The sequence below is a fragment of the Lepidochelys olivacea genome (genome assembly GCF_965140295.1).
Source record: "Lepidochelys olivacea isolate rLepOli2 genome assembly, chromosome: 5".
In the NCBI taxonomy this organism is placed as follows: domain Eukaryota; kingdom Metazoa; phylum Chordata; order Testudines; family Cheloniidae; genus Lepidochelys; species Lepidochelys olivacea.
The window spans coordinates 122,456,087-122,483,678 of NC_140415.1; the positions used below are offsets into that span (position 1 = coordinate 122,456,087).

Consider the following 27,592-nt stretch of genomic DNA (forward strand, 5'->3'; position numbering starts at 1 on the left):
TGTGGGGAGGGGAGATGCGAACAGGGAATGGGGGTAAGGAAATCGGAATCATGTTTTGCTAAAGGGGGAGATGGGAACAGGGAATGGGGTAAGGCTCTGTGGTGTCAGAGCTGGGAAGGGGGACACTAAGGAAGGAAACTGGAATCATGCTTGCTGGAAGTTCACCCCAATAAACATTGACTTGTTTGCACCTTTGGACTTCGGGTATTGTTGCTCTCTGTTCATGCGAGAAGGACCAAGGAAGTAAGTGGGTGAAGGAATAAGCCCCCTAACACTAGGCAGCAGGCTGGTGTCCTCCACGCCTCCTCTTCCCTCTTCAGTGCATCTGTCCCTCTGGTGGGCTCAGACCCATGCACGCATCAAAATGCTTGTTAGCTATTGTGATCTCTCCAAGGCATTGTCTCAGTAGCTGGCAAAGAATTCTGAGATTTGTGTATGGCCACTAAAAGAGAGACACACTGAGCCATTTGGGGAGCAAGCATTTATTGTTACAAAAGAAATCCACTGAATTCCCCCAAAAACGTGTGGGTTGACAAAATCAGAAGCCTCGTGTATTAAATGGCAACACTATAATCATGCAAGTCCTGCAAGAGTCAGACTTGCTATCTCTGAACAGGGAAAGCTGACAAGCCACATATAACGGGGGAGACCGTGATTGTGCTGTCTTAAATGTTGTGCTGAGATCTGCCCAGTCAAGTCAAAGCAGTTCCCATCTCCAGTGATGCAGCCTGTGAACAAATTCTTGATGTTGCTGTAGAAGTTTAGGAGCAAGTGTCTAGAACAATTCAGGAGAACGGATATTTCTCAAGACAACTGGATGAAATTATAGATGTGCTTTTTACTTAACTCTTCAATTTTGTTTCAGAGTGAGGAGGATCCATACAGGAGTACTTTGTTTTTCTGTATACTGACAGGTGGAGGAATCTCTTCAAAGCTTTCCAGCAATCTGTTCTAGCAGCTGGGTTGGATTGGCCCTGGGTTAGGCTTTGGCACCAGCCATGCAAATATGACCAGAATATAGTAGCCTTGTGATTATATAATCCAGTCTATTGCATCCCAGGCCAATTGTTAAAATTACTGGGAAACTTCAGCAGCAAAGAAGATACTAGCGGGGACTGAAAACCATATTCGAGGCTGTAGAAGTTCAGCACTTCAGCAAAGATAGCCAGGTGGTATGCCCAGGGCCTATTTCATATGATGAAATAGACACTCTGCATCAACAGTTCCTCTTCCAAATTCAAGTGTGACTTTCATGTAGCAAAGTTCTGAATCCCATGCCTGAGCTCAGAACACATGAGATCTCCTTGCTGACATGGCTCTGCTCTTGCAGAATATTTCACTGGCCAGCACTTGCTTGGTGTGAATGCTTCTCTCCAGGGAGGGACTGAATCTGATGTGGGTTCTCAACATAAGGGGTGCCAACAAATGTAATGGGCTTGCAACTACCCTACCTTTCCTACATTGCTAAATGGGCCAGGCAGCCTTGGAGTATGGAAAAGGCTGAGAACCAGTTACAGGGAATTGTAAAAGTGCTCCTGAAGCGTGTTGAAAGAGCTACATCTCAGGGGACTTGTGAGCATTACTCACGGTATGTCTACACAGCGAAGTTGTCAACAAAACTTAAAAAAGCTCCTCCCTTCCCCCGCTAAAGACAAAAGTTTTGCCGACGCAAGTGGCAGCGTGAATGCAGCTTTGTCGGCAGGAGCACTCTAACGCCGCTCGTGGGCTTGGAAGTATTTTGTCTGCAAAAGTACTGACAGAGCATTTTTACACACACTGACTTTTAGTGATAAGGCTGTATCGACACAGCCTTGTCACTAAAAGCTGTGTGGTGTAGACAAGCCCTCAGCAAAGTATTCTCCCCCCCCCCCACTTTTTTTTTTTTCCCCCGGAGGGGGAAGCTGAAATGGGCTGTGATCTGCCCAAGGCCAGAGGGGGATGTCCCTGTCAGACACACAAGATTGGGAAACTCCTGGAGTTCTAATCTCAGCTCTGTCCGCAGGCAAGCATTCTGCCAGCACTACCTCACAATAACTAGCGTATGCAGGCTCAGTGAATGCCGATAAGGAAAGCCTTCCTTGTAATCTTCCAGAGGGGTTCAAACAGGTGACTTACATTTTGAAGTAACAGAAAGTGCAATGTCTCCTTTACTACTTAGAATATAAATGAGGGCTAGAAAATAAACACTTACTGGGCAGACATAGATACTGTGCTTTCTTGCTCTGTGCTTATCAAAATACAGCACTACTTGATTGTAGGGTGGGTTAGACATTCCACACAGATGATAAACTCATTTTCTTTATCAAATATTTAAACATGTACAAAGAACTCAAACTTGGAGCAGGGGCTGGATTCAGAAATAATTTCCTGGACCTTCTCTACATAGGAGCTTGCCTTGGCTTAAGTAAACCTGTCTTTTTCACAGGGTGGATTTGATTTAAATCATGGTTTAAATCACTAGTCAGGAAGACTCTATTTAATCATGGGTTTCTACATAAAAGTGCATTCTTGTTGGTTATTATAAAATGAATACATATTCTTCACAACTCAGAGATAGATGTAGGTTTCATTTTTAGGAGGGACACTATACATTTTTAAACAGTGATTTATTTGGAAAACTTTTCAGATTCATTTTACAGCTGTATCAGAAAATGAATGATGGTTTGGTTATTTCACTTACCAAAGGTAATTGAAGCAGTTCACCTCCAAGTGACTTCATAAATATCTATATCCAATTCAGCAGGTTAATCATTAATATTTGGAGGATTTTCTTGTCATGCTGTATTAGGAGGAGAACATCACCAGACAGACATTGAAATTGTTTTATTTAACTAATACAACAATGTTATATATTCTGGATTTTTTTCTTCAACAGCAAACATATATTTTAACAAAACAAGCATATTTCATTTGTCTCACATTTATCTCAGACTTTTATTTCCAGACTTCTCCTTGTCCAGATTTATTCCGCCCCAAACAATTTTCTATTCATTGAACTTTTTGAAACTTTGCACTTTTAGAGAGAGGTGAGGGATTGACTCTGTACACAAATTTGCAGAGGGACAATAGGGTTGCGGTCTGTTATTTCTCACCTCTATATATTATTTTAAAACATTTTTGCTGTTAACAAGCATGTTACCTCTGGAGACCCAAATCCAGTTTGAGAACTGCAAATCTAAGTGTCTCTGGTGGTATCTTCTAGACTGAGCACTGAGTCCCATTGGGTAGATAGAAAGTTTAATCTAAATAGTCTATACAGAAGCCCCTGGAACCCCATAAGACTGGATCCCTAATCTGTGAACTATTGGAACTCATTTACAAAACTTTTCTTAAACGTTTGACTATATTGTCTCATACTTTAGAATTAGAATTTATAATCCCTATTCCATGATGAGATATCTTTGAGCTATAATATATCTTTATCTTTAGATAGGTTTTTGCCTCCAAAAGCATTTTATCCAAAAAAAAAAATTTAAATGAAAATCAGATTTTTTTTTTAAATCATTGATTTTATCCACCCTGCTTTTTCAAATGAATGTAGTCAAATCTGTACATAGACAAGGCCATTGGTGGTAGATTTTTAAAGTAAAGTATTACTTGATATTAAAATCATGATTACTAAGTGGCTTTTACATTCATCTATAAAAGGTAGACCTATTTTAACAATAAAACTGAGCCATTGGAATTCAGCTGAGCTGCTGCAGAATTAAGTTTCCCTTTCCTTGAAGTTCTGTTTTCTGGCTCAGAAGGAGGCATGGCTCTCCCTTGAGGCTCAAACTCCAGTGTAATCCTGGCAATATAAGTTTGGAGGAAGCTGACAGATGTGAACCTCCTAAAATAGAAGCGTAACTTCCTGCAGGGACCAAAATATGAGCCTCATTGTTGGCACAATATTTCCATTTTGGTATCCTGAATATTCTACTCTGGAATGGTCTTGGCTTATACTACACACCTTCAGGTGGGCTCTGCAGAAGTGCCCAGTGTTCGGTTAATGGCTGTCACTGAAGTCAGTGGTAAGATTCCCATTGCCTGCAGAGAACAGAGTTAGCCCAGCAATGAGTACTTCTGAGAATTCCAACCTTTGTCTCTCTGTTAGTTGGCTATTGCCTAGTGGTCAGGTTGACGAGACTGTTCTTCAGAGGAGCTGAGTACCCACATCTTCATTTGACTTCACTAGGAGTTTCCATCACCTCTGAAAACTGTACCTTTTCCCCCCTGTTCTGCCAGTTGCTGGAGTGATTCAGAAGTTAGGAGGTATTTCTGTCTAGCTGCCCTAAGTAATTCTAATGGGTCTATTGCTGTAGCTGGCTTTTCTGGTTATATGCCATCTTCATATCTGCATGCAAAGCAGTTTTGTTGGGAGTGGTGTGTACACAAGTCACTGCAGTTCATGATGCAAAGAATTTCCAATATGCTTTATGCCCGTTTTTAGTGCAAAACAGTCCATATGCTGTTCCTGTGATCAGTGGACCTTAATGCAGATTGTGGAACCTGGAATGTTAAGGTCTTCAGTTACATCCCATTTACACTTAAAATGCTGCATTGGCACGGCTGCACCGCACTTCCACTGGCATAGTTAATCCACATCCACGAGAGGCAGTAGCTATGTCAGCAGGAGAGACTCTCCCATCGACACAGCTCTGTCTACACCGGCGCTCAAGGGTGTAGATTTTTCACACACCTGAGCGATGTAGGTATACCAAAGTAATTCTGTAGTGTAGACCTACCCTCAGTCTCTTATATGTATGGTTTGTTCCAGACTTGTGCCTTGTCTGGCTCTCAGACTTCTGCCTTCGTAACTGCACATTGGATATTCTACAGAGCAGCCTACTTGTAACGACCACATATCCTGTAGATTGTAGCTCTTAATCCACTGGTCACTAAGCAGACAGTATGTACCAAGGATTCTTTGTTGCTGTTTATGGGTATAGGCAGGAATACCGTCAACTGGACTATTTATGTAGAGCTACATTCAGTATCTGTCGCCTCAGGGTATTAAAAGGAATATTTAAACAGACACTCCTTTATTGAGAGAGGGAGAGCTTCAGATTTTGTATGGCGGTATCAGACATGGAAAATCAAGGGGGTGGCTTACCCTATGTAGAGAGCTAACGTTGCCGAGAAATAAGGAGGTTGATCTCTTTTTTGAAGGAATTTTTCTCATGAGGCTTAAGTGCTGTTTGTTTTACTTGTGACAAATTCCCCTAAAGTTGCTTTCTATTGATGTTGTGTACACTAGTGCTTGCAGGGGCCCCATCTCTGCCCTTTGTCCTTTGTGCGGCACAGAGACCGTTCCTGCCCCAAAGATCGTACAGTCAAAAACTCAAGAGCGAGGGTAGAGGAAAGAAAGCACTATCCCCATTGCCCAAATGTGGAGCTGAGGGACAGTCTTGCCAAAGGCCACAGTCAGTCTGGGGCAGAGCCAGAAATTGAACCCAGATGTCCAGCGTTCTAGTCTCATGCTTAAACCACAAAACCAACTTTCCACTCACTGTAGCTTGACTAAGCTTCCCGTGGACTATCTTTCTGCCTTGCTCCCACTAAAGATTGGGGAGTGTGGAGACACGCAAAGCAACCTACAGTTTCCCTAACTACTCTGGATGGAGTAAATTTGGGTGCAGGTGAGGATTTGGCTCGACCTGTTGCAGCCATTTTACCTGTTGCTTTTTTCTTCTGCTCTTTTCAGTAACTAAAAATGTCGTGTGTGTGTGAGGTCAAAGGTAAGGAAGTGAAAGGATGAAGTGACTAATATATTTTTATTCATAATTTTTGACCTATTTAGCATGGTCTGGATAATTAGCATTTCTTTTAAATGAGAGGAGACACATGATCGGGTGGGAGGGGGACCGTTATTCCAACTAGCCATTATCTTGCTGAAAAATCTGCTTCTCGCTTCAGGTACCAGCAGATGTTGAAAAATGTCAGGACCGAGTGGAATGCTTCAATGCTGACCTGAAAGCCGACATGGAGAGATGGCAGAACAACAAGCGCCAAGATTTTAGGCAGCTGCTTATGGGAATGGCAGATAAAAACATCCAGTACTATGAGAAGGTACTGCCCTGAGCTGCAGCCGCACTGGATGGTCTCATACAAATACTCCCTTTGAGTGACTTAGTCAGAGGTGGCTTTCAAAAATTGCAAGCCCTGCATTGCAGTAAAGAACCTAGTGCTCAGTGCGCGGACTTCACATCAGGTGCCGCCCCTGCCTCCAGGTTAACTTGGTTCTGCAAATATTTACCATTGAGCTTACTGGAGTAAGGAAGGCGTCTGTGCCCCCCTCCTGCTTCCGACTTTCACTGAGTCACTGGAGGAAGAGCCAAGTATGCTACATGGCCCTATGGGAAGATTATATGTTAAGGAAATGGAGGTGGGGGAATAGCAATCTTAATTTTACCTTTGTGCATCATGATTAACTTTTGGCTACTTGATGTACTGTTTCTGTAACTGGGTAGGCAGTAGTACTGCTGAAAAGAATCTGAGGGTTATAATATATCACAAATGGAATACGAGTCATCAATGTGATGCAGCTGCAAAAAAGGCTAATGTCATTCTGGGGTGTATGAACAGGCACATCATACGTAAGACATGGGAGATAATTGTCCTGCTCTGCTTGGCACTGCTGAGGCCTAAGCTGGAGTACTGTATCTGGTTCTGGGTGCCATGCTATAAGAAAAATATGACCAACAGGAGAGAATTCAGAGGAGAGCACCAAAAATGATAAAAAGTTTAGAAAACCCGACCCCTGAGGAAAGGAAAACTGGGCATGCGATAAAAAGACAGAGGGAGGACATACGTCTTCAAATATGTTAAGTGGTGGTGTTAAAGAGGATGGTGATTGATTGTTCTCCATGTCCACTTAAAGGTAGGACAAGAGGTAATCGGCTTAATCTGCAGCAAGAGAGATTTAGATTAGATATCAGGAAAAACTTCCTTATTATAAAGATAGTTGAACAGGTTGTGGAATCCCTGTGTTTAGAGGCTTTAAAGAATAGGTTAGACTAACACCTATCAGGGATGGTCTAGCTATATTGGGCCCTGTCTCAGCACAGGGGGCTGGACTAGATGACCTCTTGAGGTCCCTTTCAGCCCTACATTTCTATGGTTCTGCATTATTTATTATTTGTATTACTGTAGCACATAGGAGCGCTTACAATATCCATGGTTCTTTGCTTCATTCACTGCCTATCTTAGCAGTTGTGCCTTATGAGAGCACACAAAGTATGAGATAATAGTATGTCAATATCTAAATGTTAGTTTAAATGCGATTTTAATCTCTATGCATGAGGAGGGCGACGTTAGTTTTGGCACTTCTTGACTTGAAAGCTGAACCCTATAGCCTGAACGAAGATTTTTTGAATAGCATTTCCTAGGTTTGCTGTAAAGGAAAATGATTCTGTTGTCCAGCACTGTTTGAGTAGGCCCTACTCGAATGCCTTGGTTTGGGCACGGTGTGCTACTGAAAGTGGGAGTTGCTGACAGGGGTGTGCTGAATGGGTGTTTGGGTCTAAGTAACCATAAAAATAAGCCTGGAATGAAAACTACCTGTGTGGCCGCACCCCCTGTTCTGTGGCATCTGCCTATGTTTGTAGGGATTGGGGGTGGTCAGGTTAGTCAGAAGCCTGGAACCGGGGTCAGCGTTGGGTGCCGCGCCACAGGTCAAAGCCTGAGCGAGCGTCGGGAGTAGGATGTAGGAGGAGGGACCTGGAATAAGTCAGGCAAGAAGAAGGGGTCTGCAGTAGCAGCCAGCCAGGGATTCACCTAGTTGCTTGGACAACTTCCTGTGCCTTTTACTAGCTCAAGTAGTGTGACCCAGCCAATGGGTGAGGCTGGGTATCTCCCCCAGTCAGGAGCTTTGTGGGCAGGGCTCTTGGTGAAGGATCATAGGCCTAAAACTAAGGGTTCCCAGGCAGTGCTCAGAATGTCCTCCACCACGCACTTCACCCAAACCAGTGGAGAAGGGGGCTAGCGAAGCTCAAGCTCACAATGTGCTACAGTACCCAGCAATCAGCCTTGTGTTTAGTGCGTCTTTTAAAATAAATGTACTTTAACCTGACTGCTTTGTTACACCTTTTCCCCCTTTCGGGCTTTGCTCTGTTTTCTTTTTTTTCTCTCCCTACACCTTCTATGCGGTGTCTCTAATTCCCTACAAAGGATTCTCTAGCTCTTCTCTGGCTTTCTTCTCTCTCAGAATTTGTGTTGTATCTAACTCATTAGACAGATTCTCTCACACGTGGGACTTGAAAACTTTACCAGAGTCGAGAGTTAAATTTCCCCCTCCCTACCCCTAAAGAGCTCACCCTGTTGGGGATCCACCTTGAAAATCTGGCATCACAGTGGGAGCTACTGCGTGCTGAGCACCTTAAAAAAACCTGGCTCTTCTTGAGATCCCTATGTGGGAATGGAGCTGTCTTGAAATTCTGGCCCCTAATAGCCAGAGGAGTGAGGTCCAACTTTTTAAAGGTATTTCGGCTTCGCAGCGCTGAGTGTTGCAATGCCCAAGTCTCATCTCAAACCTTAATAGGATTAAGGCTCCTAAGTGCCTAAATCCCTCTGGAAATTGAGCCTTAGGATCTTAAATCTATTGAGTGTTGCAACGTTAAACAAAGAAACGCCAAAATATCTTTAGAAGGCTGGGCCCAAGCCTATTAGATCTGCATGAAAGCTGTTGCCCTGGATGATGATGCTTCGTTTGCATAAGAAACCCCAGATAATTGGATTCCTATCCAGAGGTGTCTCTGGATCCTAACTAAATACTCCGCATTTATTCGGCTAGGCAAAAGCTTATTTGAACAGTGAACCCCTATAGCTGCCAGAAGGGAAGTAGGAGCAGTTTCTCTGTTATGTCTTTATCACTCTGCCCAGCCTCTTCCCTAGGGCATAGACCCATTGTCTGTCTCTCTGCTTAGAACTTTACCGAACAGCTAGCTGCTGTAGGCTGCTTAAAGCTGTTAGAAGCAGTCTTTGCCCTCAAAATAACGTCTTACAAAGGCACTAGGGAGCCTTTCATTGCTACAAGGAGCCAGCATGGTGATTGTCCAGTTGTCTGTAGCTCTGCCCATTCATGCTTTCCAAATATTGTCTGACTTCCTTTCAGTTTAACTTTGGAATTTCTGAAGTTTCTACTCATTTGGGATTTTTGATGACTAACGTTCTTAGTTAGTCACTTAGTTCTTAGTGTGTCCCCCCCTTAACTCCAGCCTAGCAACTTCTTTTGTCTGGAAATTTAGAAAACTGTTTCTTAACTTCCTGTCTTTCGAGGTACTAAACTGATGGCTAACAGGATCACGCTTTGTGAGACCTCTTATCGTGCATGCCTGAGTGGTGGGACAAGAATGAGGAATCAGGAGTATGTAATGTAATCTTTTTTAAAATAGTTTTTTGTTAATACATATTGTTTGTTTGTTTGCAGTGCCTTACGGCGTGGGAGTCAATTATACCACTATTACAGGACAAACCAGAGACCAAATAAGAAGCTCCATAGCCCACAGACTTCTCTACACAAGTGCACAGTACCACTAAACAACCTACTGGGGCTGTATGATGCACTACTCTGAGAGCTACCTGAAAAGTGCCAGCTATGCCCAGTCTGGTACAGACCCATTGAAAAGCATTTGGACTTTTCCTCTGTGTTTAAACCGGTATGTTTCATCTTTTGAGTTACATTAATGGTTCTTTCTTCAGCCTGTGGAGTATTCTTGGGCTTGTAATGGAAATACACAGGGATCTAGTCGCTTCTTGATAAAGAAAACTTTACCTCTTTATTCCGGAAGAACTAATGAGTGGAATACTAAAAAGATGAAAATAAAACTCTAAACTGCAAGGTGCCAATATGACATCTTTATTACCATCCTCTTTGTTTGCTAAATAAGGGTTGATTCCCATGAAACAGAGCCCACCAACTCACCCTTCTTCTTTTGTGTGGGTGGTGGTGGTGGTGGTTTTTTTTTCCGTGCTGGAGAGGGAATGGCCAGAAGTGGACACTTACTACAATTTGTAAACTCCCTGGATTACGCAATTTTGGAGCTGGATCTTTGTGTGGGAGTTTGGGCTAGTCCTAGATTAGAACATACGGCCACTTCTGCAGAAAGCTCATGATGCAAACCTGAACTGTGGTTCCTGAGCGTGGCGAGCACTCTGTTCATATTGACTGTCCCATACTCCTTTGTTTACCTTTGGTGATATGAAGTAATGTAAATTGGCTGAAGCGCACATGTGACAGATTTGGGGATCAAAGGAGGACTGGCCTGGGGCCAGGGGGTGAGTGTATGCTGTAGCCTTACAAGTTGTCATGGGAACAAACACTAGTCTGTTAACATTTTATCCCCAAAGTGAGCACAGACAGTTCTGTGATAGGATTCTTTGATCCATGCTTTCACTTGTTTTCAGAACAATCTAAGATACATCAGAATCCCTCTCAATCGCCCTCTGGCCTTAGGCATTTAAAACATGCCCATCATAGTAAGGATGGGTTCTTGCTTTTTTCCCTCTTTCTTTCACAGCAGCCAAACCCCCCAAAGTGTCAAGTGTTTGCTGACACCAGGTATCATTGTGCATGTGTGAAACTTGCTTTAAACATGTCAATGGCAGGTGGTAGAGAAATAATCTTTTCCCTGTTATGTACATTTAGTGGTCATGTTTGTCTCTATTGATCCTCATTGAAAGGTCCTCTTAAGAGTTGCCCTTTTTTAGCTATAAATCTATTTTCCTACCAGGTTTTGTCAACCTTCTAGTCTGCAGAATCTCTTTTCCTTTCCTTATCCAGTCTCTCCAGTTCATGGCCTTTTGTTGTTAGTGGCTTTAGTACCTTCCAAAGGCAGGAACACTGCCAAGACGGGTTACAGATACTTTGAATCTGTTAAATCTTCGTTTGCTGCTTGACCAGCTTGTTTCCTCCCATAGGAGCTCCAAGATTTAATTATTTTTGGCAAAACATAACTGTAATATTCAGGGTTCTAGGGTCAGCAAAGAGACTTTTATGCTTTTATATCCCCTCATTTTCTGCCAGAGATATTGGAATGCTCCGTTGATCCCTGGCACCATTCTGGCAAGGAAGCCAAAGTTTAATTAAAAATAAATAAATAAATAAATAAATTCTTATTTGTATCCCTTTTACAAAGACCATGCAAATTCCCTTTTAATTTGTGGATTGTCCCCAGTTAAAATAAATGCTATAAAATAGACCTGAAGTTTCTTCAGGTCTGCATTATCTCTGTTCAAACAACTATTACATAAAAGTTGTGGCTGTAAAATTATTAACATGGGGGGGATCACTGGGCATAACATTTGTCACGTTTAAGGCAGTTTTTCCTACTTGACCATATCATTTTCATTTGATGTAGTTTTGTGATTCTAAACCTGCAGTCCCAATTTGTCAGCATACATTTGCTTGGTGAAAGCAGGGACCTTGCCTCAGGTGGGTGGTTGGTTGGTTGAAACTGCAGTATAGTAATAATATTCTGTTAGAACAGGGAGGGAAGACTTTAAGTAAGAAATGATTCTGTGTTTTTTTTCTCCCTTAAACCTTTGTCTATTCATCCTCTCTCCAATTGTTTGATATTAGGGTTTGATAATGAAGGCCTAGTTGATTTGCTGGGTTGTATGGGATAGGAGTTGTTCTGATTTGCAGTGTTATGCTTTTTGTCATTAATTCATATCATTTAGCAGATTAAAATGATTGATAACAAAAGGTTTCATGTGGTGAAACCAGAGAATTGTTTAACCCCTCCGCATACCATTTCTACCCTGCCAGATTGGTTAGGTTTTTGAACATAATTGGCTCTGAAACATCAGCATAAACCTAGGGTCAAGTAAACTTGTCTTCAGCTTCCCCAATGAGCAGGAAAGACTGATTAGGGATTGAGAAATGACAGCTTTTTCTAGCCCTGTTCTCTCACAGAATGATCAGCTAAGCTGCATTTCTGCTGAGCATTTAAAAAAAAAAAGAAAGGTACTTTTCCCCAAGAGAACATTTGAAAAATGTAGGGGCTCTGTTTAGAGGGAAGTGAATTTACTCTATTTCCTTTTTATTTTCCCCCTTCTTCTGAGTTCCCATGTTCATGCCTTTTGCCCTCCAGGCTTAGTTAGAAAACTGAAGACCGGTCATCAGCTTGTAGTTCCAGGGTCTTGGTTCTTTAAGTACATTTGCCATTTCTCAGAAAATACATATTGTACAAGGTACTGTTAGCAAAGGACATTGCAACATCAGGTAAGGATTGTAGTGGGTAGCAGGGGAGCTTTTATAGCTTCACTTAAGGCATTTAAGTACGGTAACAATTTCACCTACTGCAAAGATGGTGGGGTGTCCGGCAACAGACACCTAATGTTTTACCTATATTTACACGTAATATTAACGTTCTGCTGCACAGTCTCTGGAGCCAGTTGATTTTTAAATTACTAATCAAGTGAATGAAGTGACTTCAGTCCTTGTTTGTTGTCAAGCAAACGCCTTTTGCGGGTAAGCCGTTAGAACGCTGGCCCTTCCTCGACAACCAGCCAATGGCTAGGAATGGCTCGGAAGGGTTTACTGTAAGTACACATGTATCTGGAACCCTTTAAGGGGGAAGATAGGTGGACTGCAAGTTTGGGTCACAGATCAAAGGGTACAGACTCTAGATCATGTTGCAGGTTGGATGTTGCTCTAGTGTGAAGGCGACACTGCCGGCTGCTATGCTAAATAACATAAATCACGGTTTAAATTGGAAGCAAGCTTTTGAAATATGTTGGGAAAAGGGAGTTCTTACTTGTAACTGCAAGTCATACGAGTAGGATATTGTGTGATGGTTCCCTCTTAGACACAGCTAGCCTGTGATTGGGTCTGTCTTAACGAATCCTCACAGTATGAACCACTGTGTGAAAATGGTGGCGAGCCAGGTTTTGTTTCATAGTCTGAACAGAAGATTTTGTGCCGCATGTTAGTAGCACAGAGCAGACCAACTGACATGCAAACTGACAAGTGTTTTCAGGGCTGAATTCAGTTGTCACAAGTGACTTGTTCCTATTCATGCTGCATCAGATCCTGCCCCTTGAAATGCAGGTTTAAAATTCTCTTGCAGTTCATGGTGTATGTGTGGCTATCTATTAGAGCCCAAGTCTGGCAGTGTATAAATAGTCTCACTAATTTTTGTGACTGTAGAAAAGCAAGCCCTTCACAAATACTGAGCAGAAATCCATTGAAAGAGTAACTTGGTTTCACTATATTTATTTCCTTTAATAGTTGTTTAAGCATCTTTCAGTATATCCCAATGGGCTTTTTTCTGTGTACACAGATTGATCTGGCTCAAATTGAGTGACTCCATATTGGTTAGAAACTCTGATCAACCCAAACCGCGGATACGCACTCCATGGAGCTGAACTTTCTGTGGCTTGGGCCCCATCTGCAGCTTTAAAGCGTATTATGTTTCCTTTTAACAAATCTTGCTCCACAGCTGCCCTGTGGTGCACACTGATCCAAGGCATGTGCAGTTTCTTGCTGTCTCTCCATTACTTCTGATAGGTGTGCAATTTGGAAAGTTGTAACTCTTGAAATGGCACCAGCACATCCAGGCAAGCACTGTTTAGCTCCAATTTTTATATATAATCTATCTATATATAATCTCTCATCAGGATTTTTACTTATGCAATAAACTTGGAAGACTTAAGAAAACAAAAAATGATGGCCTTCTCAAGTAATCATTTAAAATGAAAGTTCTCCAGGTCTGTTCCATTTCATAAAGCAGTCAGGTCTTTCCTTAACTACTGGTAGTTTACCAGCGGGTAAATTGTGGTATGTTTATACTTAACACCAAAATGACTGCGTCAAGGAACTTATCACAAAATGTGATGGTTATAGAGGGAGGAGAAGAGGTGGAAAGAAGAAAGAAAACTAGGAAAAGCTCAGCAAGGGTTTAAGTTGTGTGAATGTGCAGTTTATCCATCAATGAGTTAATGCACTGGCCTTTCACCTCTGGAAATATGGCTTCAGTGCCAAGTGCAACTTGATGGCCTCCATCGCAAACCTTTGTCTGCATCACTAAAGCACTGCAGCACATCGGCATAAATGGAAGGCCTTGACCTAGGGAGGGTCTACAGGTAGAACTGGTGGTGGTGTCGAGGGAGCTTTGTGGTGATGCTTTTGCGTAGCCTGTCCACACTTACATACTTGTTTCGGCCTTGGTTCTGCAAATACTTACGTATGTGAAGGGTTCCGTTCAATTCAGTGGGACTATTTGTGTATGTTTGCAGGATTGGGGCCTTAATCCAATTTACCCATTAAACTCAAGAAATGATGCAAAATTAAAAGAAAATGTGCTTCAGACTATTAAATGGAAACTTTGTCTTCAATGCGTGGTGCTTTTGACCCAGTGTTGGTGTGCGCAGAACTGTGGGCACAAATTCCGAGTTTTATTTAACAAGCTGTTTGATGTTCAGCTGCCTTAAACACTACAAGGTAGGGAGACAGTCATCTTCCTTTTCGGTTTTAACCAGCTTTTTTTTACGATAAACAATTGAAGGTCATTCAAGAAGGGAAATAACTGGCGGGTTTTTTTGTTCGTGTTTTTGTTTGGTTTTTTTTCAGGAGAAAAATTACTAGTATTTGCCATATACATTTCTGATGTGAAACTGGGCACCTCCAGAATATGGGATATATGAAGGTTTAAATAAATATTGATATTTTAAATGTATTTTTGTCACTTTTAAAAAAAATTTTGGTTGGAAGGAATAATAGATCATTATTGATAAACACCTGCTCGACACTACAGTCTTGGCAGGAGGTATTTGATATATAGAAATAGTCACAATTAACAGTATTAGTTTAGGGTTTAGGCAGAAAGTGCTTATCAAAATCGTAGCCTTTTGAATAACTCCTTCTTACACTATAACACCAAAAAATATAAAAATCAAGCGTGCTTGCGTCCTCCTGGACCTGGATAGCTAAGGCCCTAATCCTACATTCAGTGGTACAGTGAGACACTTAGGTCAATAGAGACAAGGTTCTATCTACACAGATTGCAGGATTTGAGCCAGTCACCCACACAGCATACAACTAGATGATGCTGGGTTTTGTTATGCAACCGTGAACGATCTACAGTATTTCATCTCTTTTGTGGGTGGAGATTGGACAATGTTGTCCTGTTCATACTACTTCCTATGTGCCTGCACTCATGGCTCCCTTTAACATTCGGGGAGTTTATGCCATGAGGCAAGTCGATGTTGCCATGAAATTTAACTTCTGCCAGCACATTTTTAGGAATTCATCCCTTTTGTTGCTCCGCGTGTGACACCATGAATGCCTAGGTGCCCAACCAGTTTACTGTATTTTTGACTTTTTGTAAAAACAATTACAGAAACTCTTGTTTTTTCATACCCTGGTCACCCTCACATCACCTCCCATACCAGGATAAACCAAAATGAAAGCTGTGAAGACTTGTCCTTGTGTGTGAATTAGCTAGGGGATGATGTACAGATTGGAGAGGTTTTTGTTTCCTACACTCAACCAAATTTAACACTCTTTTGCTTTTCTTGTTAAAGTCACAGGATATAAAATGTCTTTGATTTCAGGTGCTGGCATGTTTCTGTTCCTTTTCATTTAGCTCTGTATAAACATACTCTGTGCATTGTTACTATGGAATTAGTATTGATAAAAACACTTTGAGGTAAACTATTTGTAATGCTTGATAATTATTAGTGTGTACATTTTTTTTAAAGACACTGTTTCTTTACCTCAATTAATTTAAAGGAATGGACCAATCAATGTATTAAAGGATGATTTCTTTACCTAATAGTTTCTTTTTGTGTAGTCTTTACCACATCTACAGTATGATGTATGCACTTGCACTTATTTTGCTCAACTGTTTACTGCCCTGTCTTTCTCTATGATGGTGAAACTTGTGCTTTTAATATTCCCTCTTCCTGGGCAGGGGTGAGATTTCACCTATGCTATACAAATGTGATAACTCAGTTGTTTACATCTACTTCCTTGTAGTACCCCTCACCAGAGTGCGAGCACCTCACGTACACCTTTATCCTTGCAATATCACTCTGCCTTGGTTTCCCATTTATAAAATGGGGAGAATGAGATGTTCTCTCTGTAGGGGAGTGATTTGTGCAAGGTCACACAGAGCCAGGACTTGACCCTAGAGCTCCTACAACCTAGTCCAGCATCTTGACTGCATAACCAACCTTTCCTTATGAGGACACAGTTAAGGAGCCTCAGCATAGTGCAAATAAAGCAAACAGCAGGACATCGTATTTAAAGCAAATGTACTTGCTACTCTGCTTACACAAGGTGCTGAATCTTAATCCTCATGTTGCTGGGGCTTTCTAGGGTCAAGTTCACACAACTGCCTCATGATGGTCTCACTGCTTCATGGCAGGGTCACTTTGAATAGTACCCCTCCCCACCCCCCTTAGACTGCATGGATATGTTGGCACAGTGCTGTTGGAGAGAGCATCTAACACCAGGCCCACCAAACCAAGGCATTTAGCACATATACCTGTTCAGTAATTCTTTCTTGATGCATTGATTTACAACTTATTTACACATGGGGGGGAAGTGAGTTTAATTGCTACATATGGGGATTTCTGGGGTCCTCGTGCCTTTCAGAAATAGTTTAACACCGTTAATAGTCAGTGGCTCCTGATGAAGTAACAACTTCAGTTTTGCATCCACTACTAATTGTACCTACAGTACGCTCTAAAAGAGTGTCATGCATGAGCTCTGCTCCCGCTTCATTGCAGGTTCAGAACCTGTCCCTGATGGTCTGACTATGATCTAGCTTACGAAAAGTGTTGTGGTTTCTCAAGCTGATCAATTGGTTTACAGCTGGGGGGGCGGAGAGGGAAAGAGAAGGGGTAGGCTGTTCTACAAATAAGACAGTTCAGGCCCTGAAAAGCTTGCAATCATCTCTAGAATGACAAAACAAAGGATCGAGCGCTGTATCTTCCCCTCAGGTCGGCATCACTCTGAAAAGGGGCTTCCTTCTATAAAGGAGCTTGCCCCTTTTTGTATCCCGTGTCTCTTTCTATGCCTTCACCACCCTCTAATTTAATCTGCCAGGGGAGGGTAAGGGAAATTTTTAGGTTTCTGTATTCTGACAAACCTAATCCTCCCCTCCAGGACTGACTGGTAGCAAGTCTCCCTCCCTCTTGCCTGTCCATAAATTCCTCCAGGCAGTGCTGCTGAATGGAGGTGTTTATCTCAGCAGGGGGTTGTATCTACAGCCCTTTTTCTATGGCCAGACAGAGCTCTTGCTCCAAATGTTATTGCCACACTAAAGTTGGTGTGTGTGGGGTTTTTTTGTTTTGTTTTTTTGGAGCAGCCAAGATGGTGTCATCCCTGCCACTGGCATAAATTTGAAATCAAATGCTGCTGGCCTGACTCCAGCAAAGATGGTCTACCACTTCTGTACCCCAGAAGCAGCACTGCGAGTGCCTCTCCCCTTGGGTGAGGGAGGTGGTGTGCTTACTGGCCTCTGCCAGTTGGCTACTCATGAGAGCAGTCCATGGCATGGATACCTGGCTGCTGTCACCTAAGCCAACGGGTTTACTTTCAGCCTAAAACTAGCATGGCAGACCCAAAGAGCTGTCTTCCATCATCCGTTCTCTTGAGCTCTCTAGTACAGTAGGGTGCTCTAACCTGCAATAACTCCCAGAGCTAAAACTTGCAACGGCATGCCCTCAGGCCGCAAGGATTTCAAGGGAGCCAGACGGTGAGCGTTGCTTGCAGGCCACGATGCTGTAGAAAATAAAACGTGAATGAGAAAGTGAAGAACTGCTCAGAAGCTTTGATGGGTTCTGGTATCACTGTTCTAGTAGGAATTTGGCATAACAGGGGGAGTGTGTTTCAGGTTGTTGACCATTGTGTCTGGTTTCTCCCATTGTACAGTCACTTTTATACTTGCTGGCCGTGCACTGGATAGCTTACATAGTGCTGTTAACTGCCACCAGGAGGAGCCTTGCACATGTAACAGCTTTCATAGAATCTCAGGGTTGGAAGGGACCTCAGGAGGTCATCTAGTCCAAGCCCCTGCTCAAAGCAGGACCAATCCCCAATGTTTGGCTCAGATCCCTAAATGGCCCCCCCCTCAAGGATTGAACTCACAACCCTGGGTTTAGCAGGCCAGTGCTCAAACCACTGTGCTATCCCTCCCCCCAGTAATCAGTGGTGTGCACTTAAACTAGTTGGTAATTGTGCACTGACCTTGTAGAAAGGATGGGACAAGTACCAGCTCCGTAAGTGGCTCATACAGGAGAACAGATAGGTGAAGGTTGCATCTCACTCTAAAGACCCAGTACTCACAGGTGGTGGTAGTAGCAGAATTCAATTGTAGGATTCGATGAGCCCCTAGCCATGACAGCTGTATGGGCATCCTTCCCTAAGGATTCTCTCTAGGGTTCAGAACTGCAGTTTCCAATTTATTTATTGCAGTTGATTAACTCATTGGTGTTTAGTTGTAGAGAGGCCACTATTTGACACAATGTCCCAGGAGGTACATGGTCGCAGGTGGCCCGTGAAGTGACCTCACCTGAGACCAGACTGCTAGCTACTGTGAAAGATGTAGACAAGCAAAGCCAGGGCTTTCTGTCTGCGAGCTGCCTTGTGTTGAATGCTAACACCCTATTCCAGTCAACACAATTCCACGTGCAATGCTGCTATGGTGCTAAATACATTGTAACTTCTTGCATGCTGTAACTACACCAACAGGTGTATAATAGGGCTGCTGGGCTGAGTGTGAGAAGGCACAGAATGGTTAGGTGGCTATTCCTGTCTCCCTGTTCCCCTTCCTCTGCACGAAGGGGTGGTATCCAGAGGAAATGCCACATTTTGCTCTTACAAACAGGTTTAGATTGGCTTCCATTTAAGAAGAATTTATTTTAGTCTCCCCACCCCCCAAATGCTTCTGCCATTAGCACTGCGTAACTATGAACTGGGGGGGGGGGGAGGGTAGGACTAGACGGATGTGCCGTATATTGCTTTTAATGGAGGGAGTGTTTGCTGCTTTGAGATGTAAAGATGGCCAAAATGTTTTTTCTTTTTGTCCGCTTGTGATCTTTGTAATATCAAATCTGGTCTTGCTGGAGGACTTCCTGGGACTCTGGAGGGATATCAGCTTATATTGTTTACCTGCAGGAGTGGGAGTGTTAAGACATCACTTCTCCACCAAGTCAGTCACAGGTATTAAGTGTGTTAAACGAAGTATAAAACGTGCTGACTAGAAATCCTTCCTCTCTCTGTTTTCATTCCTTTGCACATGTTGCTAGTTTCACTAGCTGTCCACTCACCATAAACGCTAGCCAGGAACTCTCCACTGCCTTTTTTTTTTTAAGGGACAAGTCATCTCAGGCTGCCTCTGTTTTTAGACATGTAATCTGTTCTTAACTTGATTATACACCAGTCTGATTTTTTCCCCTTCCCTCCTTTTTGCGAGTACTTAAGGGGGGGGGAATCCCTTAAACAAGATCCTTCCCCCTCCTTACCTGATGGGGATGATGCTTAGGCAGCCAGCGACACAAGACAAAATGAAACAGAACCCGCTGAACCAGTCCAGTGTATGTTGATAGATCTTGTTGTAGGCTGTGGATGTAGCTACCCCCGTGATCACTAAAGACAGCTGCAGCAAGACAAACACCTTACCTGTAAACAAGCCAATAAATAGTTACTCTTAGCCAGAGCCTCAACGAAAGAAGGAAAACCACTCTATGTGGAGTCAACGTGGACAGAAAGCCACAGCCGTGTTTAGATTCAGGCCCTTTGACACATAATAAATGTCATTTTGGATAACATGGAACCTGTAGACAAGACCACCCTTGTGCCAGAACTACTGGTCTTAAGACAGATGGCATTTGTATGACAGATGTATTTGCTGTTCACGCGAACAGATGGCATTCCCATTAAAGAAAGCGCTCACACACACACCAATGGCACCTACTTAAAGGAGTTTTTGGTGGCTCCTTAGCAGAGGTGGTCCACAACTACAGGGGACCACCTCTGCTAAGGAGCCACCAAAAACTCCTTTAAGTAGGTGCCATTGGTGTGTGTGTGAGCGCTTTCTTTAATGGGAATGCCATCTGTTCGCGTGAACAGCAAATACATCTTTATAACTGGAGATGGGGCCTGAAGCAAAACCTCAGCACCACATGCTCCTGGATCTTGAAACAGTTTAATTTTGGTTGAATTTAGCTGCTAGGACTTTTCCTTAGGCATTCACTCAGTCCTCCCACAGCTGCCTACCCCATTAGGATAAGATCTGGATATAGCGATTTGGATCTCTCTCTAACTACCCACCATTTTTGTGCAGGATCAAACAGGAGAAGAAAATGTTGTGGAGAAAAAACCAGGTAACTGATTAAAGCATTATTATGCAGGTCAAACTTCTGAAACATGCTACCACAGTGCCAAAAGGGGACACTAATCCTAGGAAAGGATTAACGTGATTACAATCAGAAGGCTGCTTGGGAAGATGTGGTGATGTGCTATTCAAACTCATCCTAGTTCAGCTGATTGTTTCTGCATTGTCAGTTCAGGGTTGATATTTTAAATCCTCATCACTAGGTTTCAGAGGCAACAGCCTATTATGATGAATAGGGTACACATATTTGCCTTAGAGCCATGGTTTCACTGTGGCTTGGCTGTAGATGCTGTAAGACAATATTTCACTATTTCACATGTGGAAGCTTTTATCTTGAGGACTGTGAGGGTGAGAAACGTAACTATTTTAAATGGAAAGCTTAAATTCTGCAACAGCTAACAGGGTCCCAGCCATGAAGTCCTACTATGTGACGCCATTGTTTTAGCTTCTGCTGACTATGATGGAGGACAAAGACTGATGTGATAACGCTGATCTCCATCCTTCAGAGAGCTGGCCACAGTTTGTGTTAAGGATCCATTTACAAATGGACATTTTAATAAATGGTGAATTGTTAGCATCTAACATCTGCTTGTAACGAGGGTTTCATCACTCTACTGCACATATTACTCCTGTCTGGAATATGCAAATAATATCTATTTATTAGCCCTTTATAAATGGAACCTGAATCTAGCATGACCATTTAGCTTTGTCCAGGGCTGTGATTAGGGCCTGGTCTACCCAGCTCCGATTTCAGCCACTGTTGTGCTGATGTGGCTACAAACTTCTAGTATAGACAGGCAAAACTTCTGAAAGGAGAAGCAGCCCCGCTCTTGCGAACTGCAGTGTACCCTTGCGGCTCTGTGTACATGGGGGGAAAAAAGGGTGAGTTAGCTTGAGTGGAACCCCTCCTTTTAGGCCGCTTTGGGCACAGTTCAGCACCTTTCAGATCTCACAATGCAACCAGCTCAGACAAGCGCAAAGGTATTCAATTGTTTCTACACAGCTGGAGTGGGGGAGGTTCAATTAAGTTAAAGTATCTGTTCAAAAGGCAACCCCCTGCTTTTTGCCACTGGAGATGGTCTAGGCATTTGCAGTAATGGGACAAGCTGTACCAGTGGCTTGTCACCAATGGCTGAAACAGGGGGCCTAGGGCTAAAGGGATGAGGGCCGACCTATCTAAACGTCCCTGTGCTAAGTAACTCTGAGAACTCTGGACTCCGGGGAGGGCAGTGCAGGTAGAGAGGTATTGATGCTTTGCTCCAACTTTGCAGTAGGAGAAGGCATTATTGTAGGCAGTTATGCCACAGCTCAACTTCACGGCCCTACCGGATGAACAGAGGGGAAGCAATTTGACCACAGAGTAATGTCCCAAAACCTGTGCTAAAGACCTGGGGTTGGGGCGAAGACTGGCTAAACACTGAGGGGGAACCGGGACCGGCTCGTCCTAACTCTCCAAATGGTTTTCCCCAGTTCTAATTATGATTTTATGAAGCAGAATACAGATGGCAGCACTTGAAACTTAACCTGCTCTTCCACCCTACAGTGAATGAGAGCAATAGCCATCATTAGGTTTCTGTCCCATTTCCCGCCACCCGCCGCACACACACACAAATCTTGTTACTCACCATAGGACGATCCTTGTACATGTTTGGATAACAGAGATCTGATGGTTGGTAAGGGGATGAGAGCAAACAGCATTATGGCCCGAGCTGTAACACAAATAAATGGGTAGCTTTCATCAGTACCTGCTGGCAAAACGTCAGCTTAGTGCCCCTTAGGGCAAGACCATAAATTGCAGATCCGGGCTGGGGCGGTGTTGAGCAAATCACAGGCAACAGCTGTGGATTGTAGGATTCACTGTGTGATGTGGGCAATGTGGTTCTGTCAGTCCCTCTACAGTATTAAAAACTAATCCTCGTATTTAGGCAGGTCATTGTCCCCTTCTAGTGGGTGGTCCACGTGAGTGGAGGGGGGGTCTACCTGTCAGCAAAGAGGGTTACTCCTCTAGAGGTCGATCAGCAGGGCTCATGCTCTTAGGGTCCTAGCTTCATGCACAGGCAGGATGATTGTGTTATCTAGGAAAGTGATGGCTCTGCTATTGGTTGGGCCTTAGATCTGAAGCTCTTTGGGGCACGGCCTGTCTTTTTGTTCTGTTTGTACAGCACCGAGCACAACAGGGTCCCGGTCCATGTGACTGGGGCTCCCAGGTGCTACTGCAATACAAGTATTAAATAACATCTTACAAACAATGCAGGATTACAGGTTGGTGATGGAAGCTATTTAACCAAGTATGCTTTTTCCTACCCCATTTCCCTGAAACCTTGTTCTTCCAACATGTCTCTCTGTTGAATAAGCAAAGCTGTTAGAAAGTCCATTCCCCTGTTGTTTCTTTACTATTCCACCTTGTCTCCAGACAGAATAATTTTCAGTGGACTTTCAGCTTCCATTCATACAGGGTATACCAGCATCACACAGACCTTATTTTTGTTTTGCTCTCCCTTAGCACTGTGTCCCTGTCAGTCTTTCAGCAAGGAGATCTTAAGCTGAATGGTATAGGCCTCTTTCTCTCTACATTTACTAAACATTCATCTTGCAGCTGCTCACTGCCACAAACAAGGATACAGTTTTTATGCTGCAGTAACTGCTTCCTACCGCCAAACTTGGCTCCTGAGAGAGTCAGGAGGCCTATCCCTGTCTACCCCTTGTCCATTTATGCCTGTGACCCACTAACCCCCTCTTTTTGTCCTATGACTGCAGCAGTGTTAATGGGCTTCTCTACATGGAATGGTCCCTTCCAAGATGTGCTAACTACTTAATGCTGAACAAGCTGTTCCACCTGGCATTTTTGCGATGACTTCTGGCAATGCCTTTCCCAGCCCCGAAGAAGAGCTCTGCCTGGCTCGCAAGCTTGTCTCCCTCACCAACAGAAGTGGGTGAAATAAAAAATCATTCCTCACCCACCTTGTCCACGTCTGTACGTACAGCGCTGCAGCAGCGCAAATGTGCCTCTGCAGTGTGCGGGGTGAAGATGCTCTAGAGATGGGAGCGAGCTCTGCCATCGGCATAAAGACAACACCTCTGTGAGTGACATAAACTAAGTCAACAGGAGAGGCTCTCCTGCCAAAATAGCACTGCGCACATGAACGCTTATGTCGCTCGGGGGGAGGGTGGGGGGTGGAATATCTCCCCCCCCCTCCCTCCCAAGCCAAGCAACATATATTTTGCCAACATAGCCTGTAGTGTAGACAAGGTCTTACTTAAAGTTCAGGATTTTGGATACGTACTGCTAAGTTTTTAAACTGCTACAGTGGCTCTAGCTGACAATTAACAATGCTTGACAATTAGGCTTCCCACCAACCATAGCTATGCCTTACTGTGAAACAACAAGGAAACTTTGTCCAATCAGCTCCAGTCCATAGGATGCCTCCATTTCATCTTTGCCAAGGTAACCCAAACTTTCTTCCTTCTCATCCACAGGCCTTTCCTTACAAGGAGAAATATTACCCATAATGAAGACAGACTGTTGTTTGACTAGTATTAATAGCTGAAAAGGGTTTTTTCTCCTATGCAAAGCTGCCTTTCATCAGCTTAGATCTGGGATATGACCTAGTGAAAAATTACCAGCACTAACTAGTCTTTAAAACAAATGATTTTATAAAAAAAAAAAACCAAATCCCTCCCAAGCCAACATGTGACATCAAGTTTATTACTGTTAATCCAGCAAAGACAGGGGAAAAGATGGGGGCTGGAGGGGACAGCTAAGGGCCCACACATTTAGGTAAAATTCACAGCTGATCAGAATTTTGCACCTTGGGCTCAAAGTGGCTGCTGGTGTAGTGGGTTAGTGAACTCACGCAGGCCCCTTGCTGCCATCTCAGGAGGAGCAGAGTGGGGAGTCATGGGTCTGCTCTTTATGGCCTTTCTGCCACCCCCGGGGAAGTAGGGACAACCCTGTAACCAGACAGCAAAGATGAGGTATGTGTGAGGGAGGACACAGGAGGAGGAAATTGCTTCTTACACTGTCACCATGTTGACCTCTTAAACTTTAAACCCTGATGTAATAGGAGAATTTTGTGTGGGTGAATAATTTACTGTGGCTAGAAGAGTCTCTTTGGAAAGTGTGTCTCTCCCACAGTGTTTCCTGGTCTGAGGTTTTCATTGACGTGAACAGCAAAGAGCTTTATACTGCTGCTGAAGCACAGCTCTTGCACATCTCCCTTTTCTCCGCCTGCCTGCCGCCTAGCATACATGGGGATCAGTCATTCTCCCTTGCAGTGGCTGTGACCAATCATGTCACAGTTCAACTCACCAATGTAGAACAGGAATGTCTGTCGCACAAAGGCCATGATGAGAATGCCAATGCTGAAGGACAGTATCCCAATGATGATCATAGTCGTGTCCCTTAAATACTTGGAGAACACAAAAACCCCCAGGAAACTGGTAATAAAGATCATGTAGCCAGCAGCATTGCCATAGCCAATCTCCACTGGGCCCCAGCTCAAAGGTTTCTTAAGCAAAAACAGCGGAAGCACATCCATGGCTCCCACAACTGCTAGGTCATACAAGACTGCCCCGATGAAGAGCATTGCAATGATGAGTTTTGATGGTGCCAGGGGGCTGCGCCCCTCGTTCTCACAGGAACCTGAATTCCCTGCAGTTCCTTCATCCTCTGGTAGCTGGCTGTCAGGCTGATCTATGTCCTTGGGTTTGCTGTGAGCTAGGGAAGCTGGGCAGGTGCCTTCAGGCATAGGGACTTTCAGAACAAAGACGCTGTAGAAGAAGCAGAAGGCATAGCAGGCAATGCTGCAGGCCACTAGCACGGTGCCCTGTTGATAACTTATGTGGGAATGGACAAAGATGTGCCCAGACGCTATGCTTCCCAAGAAGCCCGCCATCCCATAGGTCAGCTCGATAACAATCAGCCGCAGAGACCTCCTGTGCTCGGAGGAGCCCAGAGACCCCAGAGCCATGACGCCAGCCCAGTAGGTGGTGAAACCTCCCGTCAGACCGTTTAAGGCCGCCGCCCCATACAACACCTCAATAGGCCACTCCAGCAGGATTAAGAGGAGCAGGAGGGACCTGGAGACTAGATAGCCGAGGAGAGGTAAGCAAATGGTGAGCTTCCTGTTCTTCTTGTCGCCAAGCTTTGTCAGGCCGTAGGCCGTCAACAAGGGGCTCAGGCCCAGAATCAAGTTGTAGATGATGTAGAAGTCAGAGACAGCTTTCTGCTGTAGATCCTCAAGCATGTGCGCCGGGGAGGTTGAGCTGGTCCAGTTGTAGTAGTTCTTCACCACTAGCAGCAGCCCTGTGTCGTAAAAGGAGCTGGCTACCTGGGCACCAGCTACCACGGGCTCAATCCAGGTCCTCACCGCCATCCCTCCGACCATGATGGCTGCTGCTGAACCTTTCCTTGGGGCTACTGGCAAGGAGGTGGGTGGGGAAGGAAGAGCGGCAGGGAGGTGTGCTGGAGACAGCAGGTTCAGAAGTTCTGGTGTTAAAACCGAAAGTCACTAACGTCTGCAAGTTAGCACAGAAACAGAGTTGTGTGAGAGCAACGCTGGCTGCACCTCCCCTCCAGCCACACACAGCCCCGTGCAGTGGCTGAGACTGCTCTCAATCCTGCCTGTGCCAGGGACGCTTTTGCGTGCCTGGAGCCCGCCCTCCACTCTCTTCCTGGCATGCATTCAGAAAGGTCACAGGGCCCTGGCTTGGGGAATTTCTGTCTCACTTGGGGAAGTGACTGTCCCCTGGTTGTGGCTTATGTTTCACCACCCCTGAGCTGAGGCGTGCAAAAGGAATCACAGCAAAGCAGTGGCAACATCTACCTATGGGGTGGGGGTGGGGGAAGGGTGGAGAGGGCTGAGGTCACTGGACAGTAGCCCTCCTTCCCCCCCACCCATCTTCACCCACCCCATGTTTGTTGCTGGTGGCTTTTGAACCTGTTTACCCTGTTCCTTGCCCCCCCCACCCCAAAACCTTTTCAACAATTTGAACAGCAAATTGTAGCAGGAAATTCAAACAAAAACAAGGCTGTTGCACTGACCTGTCTCCACAGCCACTCCTGTGTGCATTCAGCCTCACTGTGCTTCTCAAATGAGGGCAATCCTGACGGGCTCTCTTGGCTTACGCACACAGCAGAGTCTAGAAATATTCCCTTCCCACACTAGCTGAGTAACCAGTGAGCTAAGGAGTTAGTAGCTGTGGTGAGTAACAGGCCACATACTGGAAAATGTGTGGCAACACCACCCCCTTAGCCTGGGCTCTCCTGAGGGCCGAGACACCGGGAACAGCAAGGCAACTGGAAAAGGGAGGCTGACTAGCAGGATATATACTGTGACCATGTGTGCTTTCGCAAGATCCTCTTGCCCAACCCATCTCCCAAAGCAGCCTCTTCCCATCAAATCACCCCACCATGAGGGACACCCTTGCTCCGTTCCTGCTGCTGGGGAAAAAGAACTGATGCCATCTCCATGTCTCACCCCCTCTTTTCTTTGCCCTGAGGCGTCGGGTCCTGCCTAGGGCCCCCCCTGGAAGAAAGTAGCTAATGTTTGGTGTCCAGCCATCTCCAACACAATGGAACTATCAAGTCCCTAATTTTTTTTAAAGATAGAACCGGCTAACCTCAACAGCCATGACTGAGCACCCCACCAATATCGGGGTGGGGGAGGAAACAGGGAGGGACAGAAGAAGAAATAAAATCTGTGACTAACCTAGGCCTGGCCCTTGAGGGGAGGGGAATTGGGTAGTGGGGGGTATTTTATACAGTTTTGTTCAATAGATTAACCCCCTTGGGGATTTTTCAGTTGCATCCTTCTACATACATTTGCATCCAATGCAAAAGAGCAGCAAAATACCCAGGGACTGATTGGCCAGTGATTTCACTATTTGTTTTGTTGCACTAAGGCTGCTCGGGTGGGGGTTGAAGTGTTGTGTTTGCTTTGTATAAACCAGGATCTCTTCTCTCCTCCATCTCTAGGATTTCCAATGTCTGAGAAACAAAAGTAGGTGAAATACACCCAGAAATAGCTGCAAGGACAGGCCCAGGGGCATCTCTATACCCAAATGACAGATGGTCAGGTGTGAGAACAACCTTAAAGTAGCAGTAGGAAGGTAAGCAAAGGCAGAAAACTTGGTTAGCATGGACTATGCCCTGCAAATCTTTCTTGTGGCTTTGCTATGTAATGCAACTATCCCAGAATCATGCTGATGCAGGGACAGACTCTGATCTCTAAACTTCAGTGTTGTTACTTGAGATCATGGGCACC

General features: G+C 44.3%; 2 protein-coding genes across 4 annotated transcripts in view; one reads left to right on the plus strand and one right to left on the minus strand.

Annotated features, from left to right (window-relative positions):
• The window catches only part of SNX30 (sorting nexin family member 30), a 61,415-nt gene extending 51,595 nt beyond the window's left edge, over window positions 1–9,820 (plus strand). The window contains exons 8-9 of the mRNA XM_084628761.1: window positions 5,899–6,051; window positions 9,410–9,820. Of these exons, the coding sequence (XP_084484887.1) occupies window positions 5,899–6,051; window positions 9,410–9,469 (213 nt within the window). The 3' untranslated portion in view covers window positions 9,470–9,820. The remainder of the gene's footprint in view (window positions 1–5,898; window positions 6,052–9,409) is intronic.
• A 151-nt stretch (window positions 9,821–9,971) lies between these two features.
• On the minus strand, window positions 9,972–26,603 carry SLC46A2 (solute carrier family 46 member 2). Of its 3 annotated transcripts, none has more exons than XM_084628760.1 (5): window positions 26,371–26,603; window positions 24,637–25,844; window positions 21,953–22,036; window positions 19,456–19,589; window positions 9,972–17,713 (listed from the first exon to the last, which is right to left on the minus strand). In XM_084628760.1, exons 2-5 carry the CDS (start codon window positions 25,712–25,714, stop codon window positions 17,672–17,674), a joined length of 1,338 nt encoding a protein of 445 aa, XP_084484886.1. In that variant the 5' UTR covers window positions 25,715–25,844; window positions 26,371–26,603; the 3' UTR covers window positions 9,972–17,671. The 3 variants fall into 3 exon arrangements, with proteins under 3 accessions (XP_084484886.1, XP_084484884.1, XP_084484885.1); XM_084628758.1 differs by having other exon boundaries at window positions 19,456–19,612; XM_084628759.1 differs by lacking the exon at window positions 26,371–26,603 and having other exon boundaries at window positions 19,456–19,612; window positions 24,637–26,070.
• Between the last annotated feature and the right edge of the window lie 989 nt (window positions 26,604–27,592).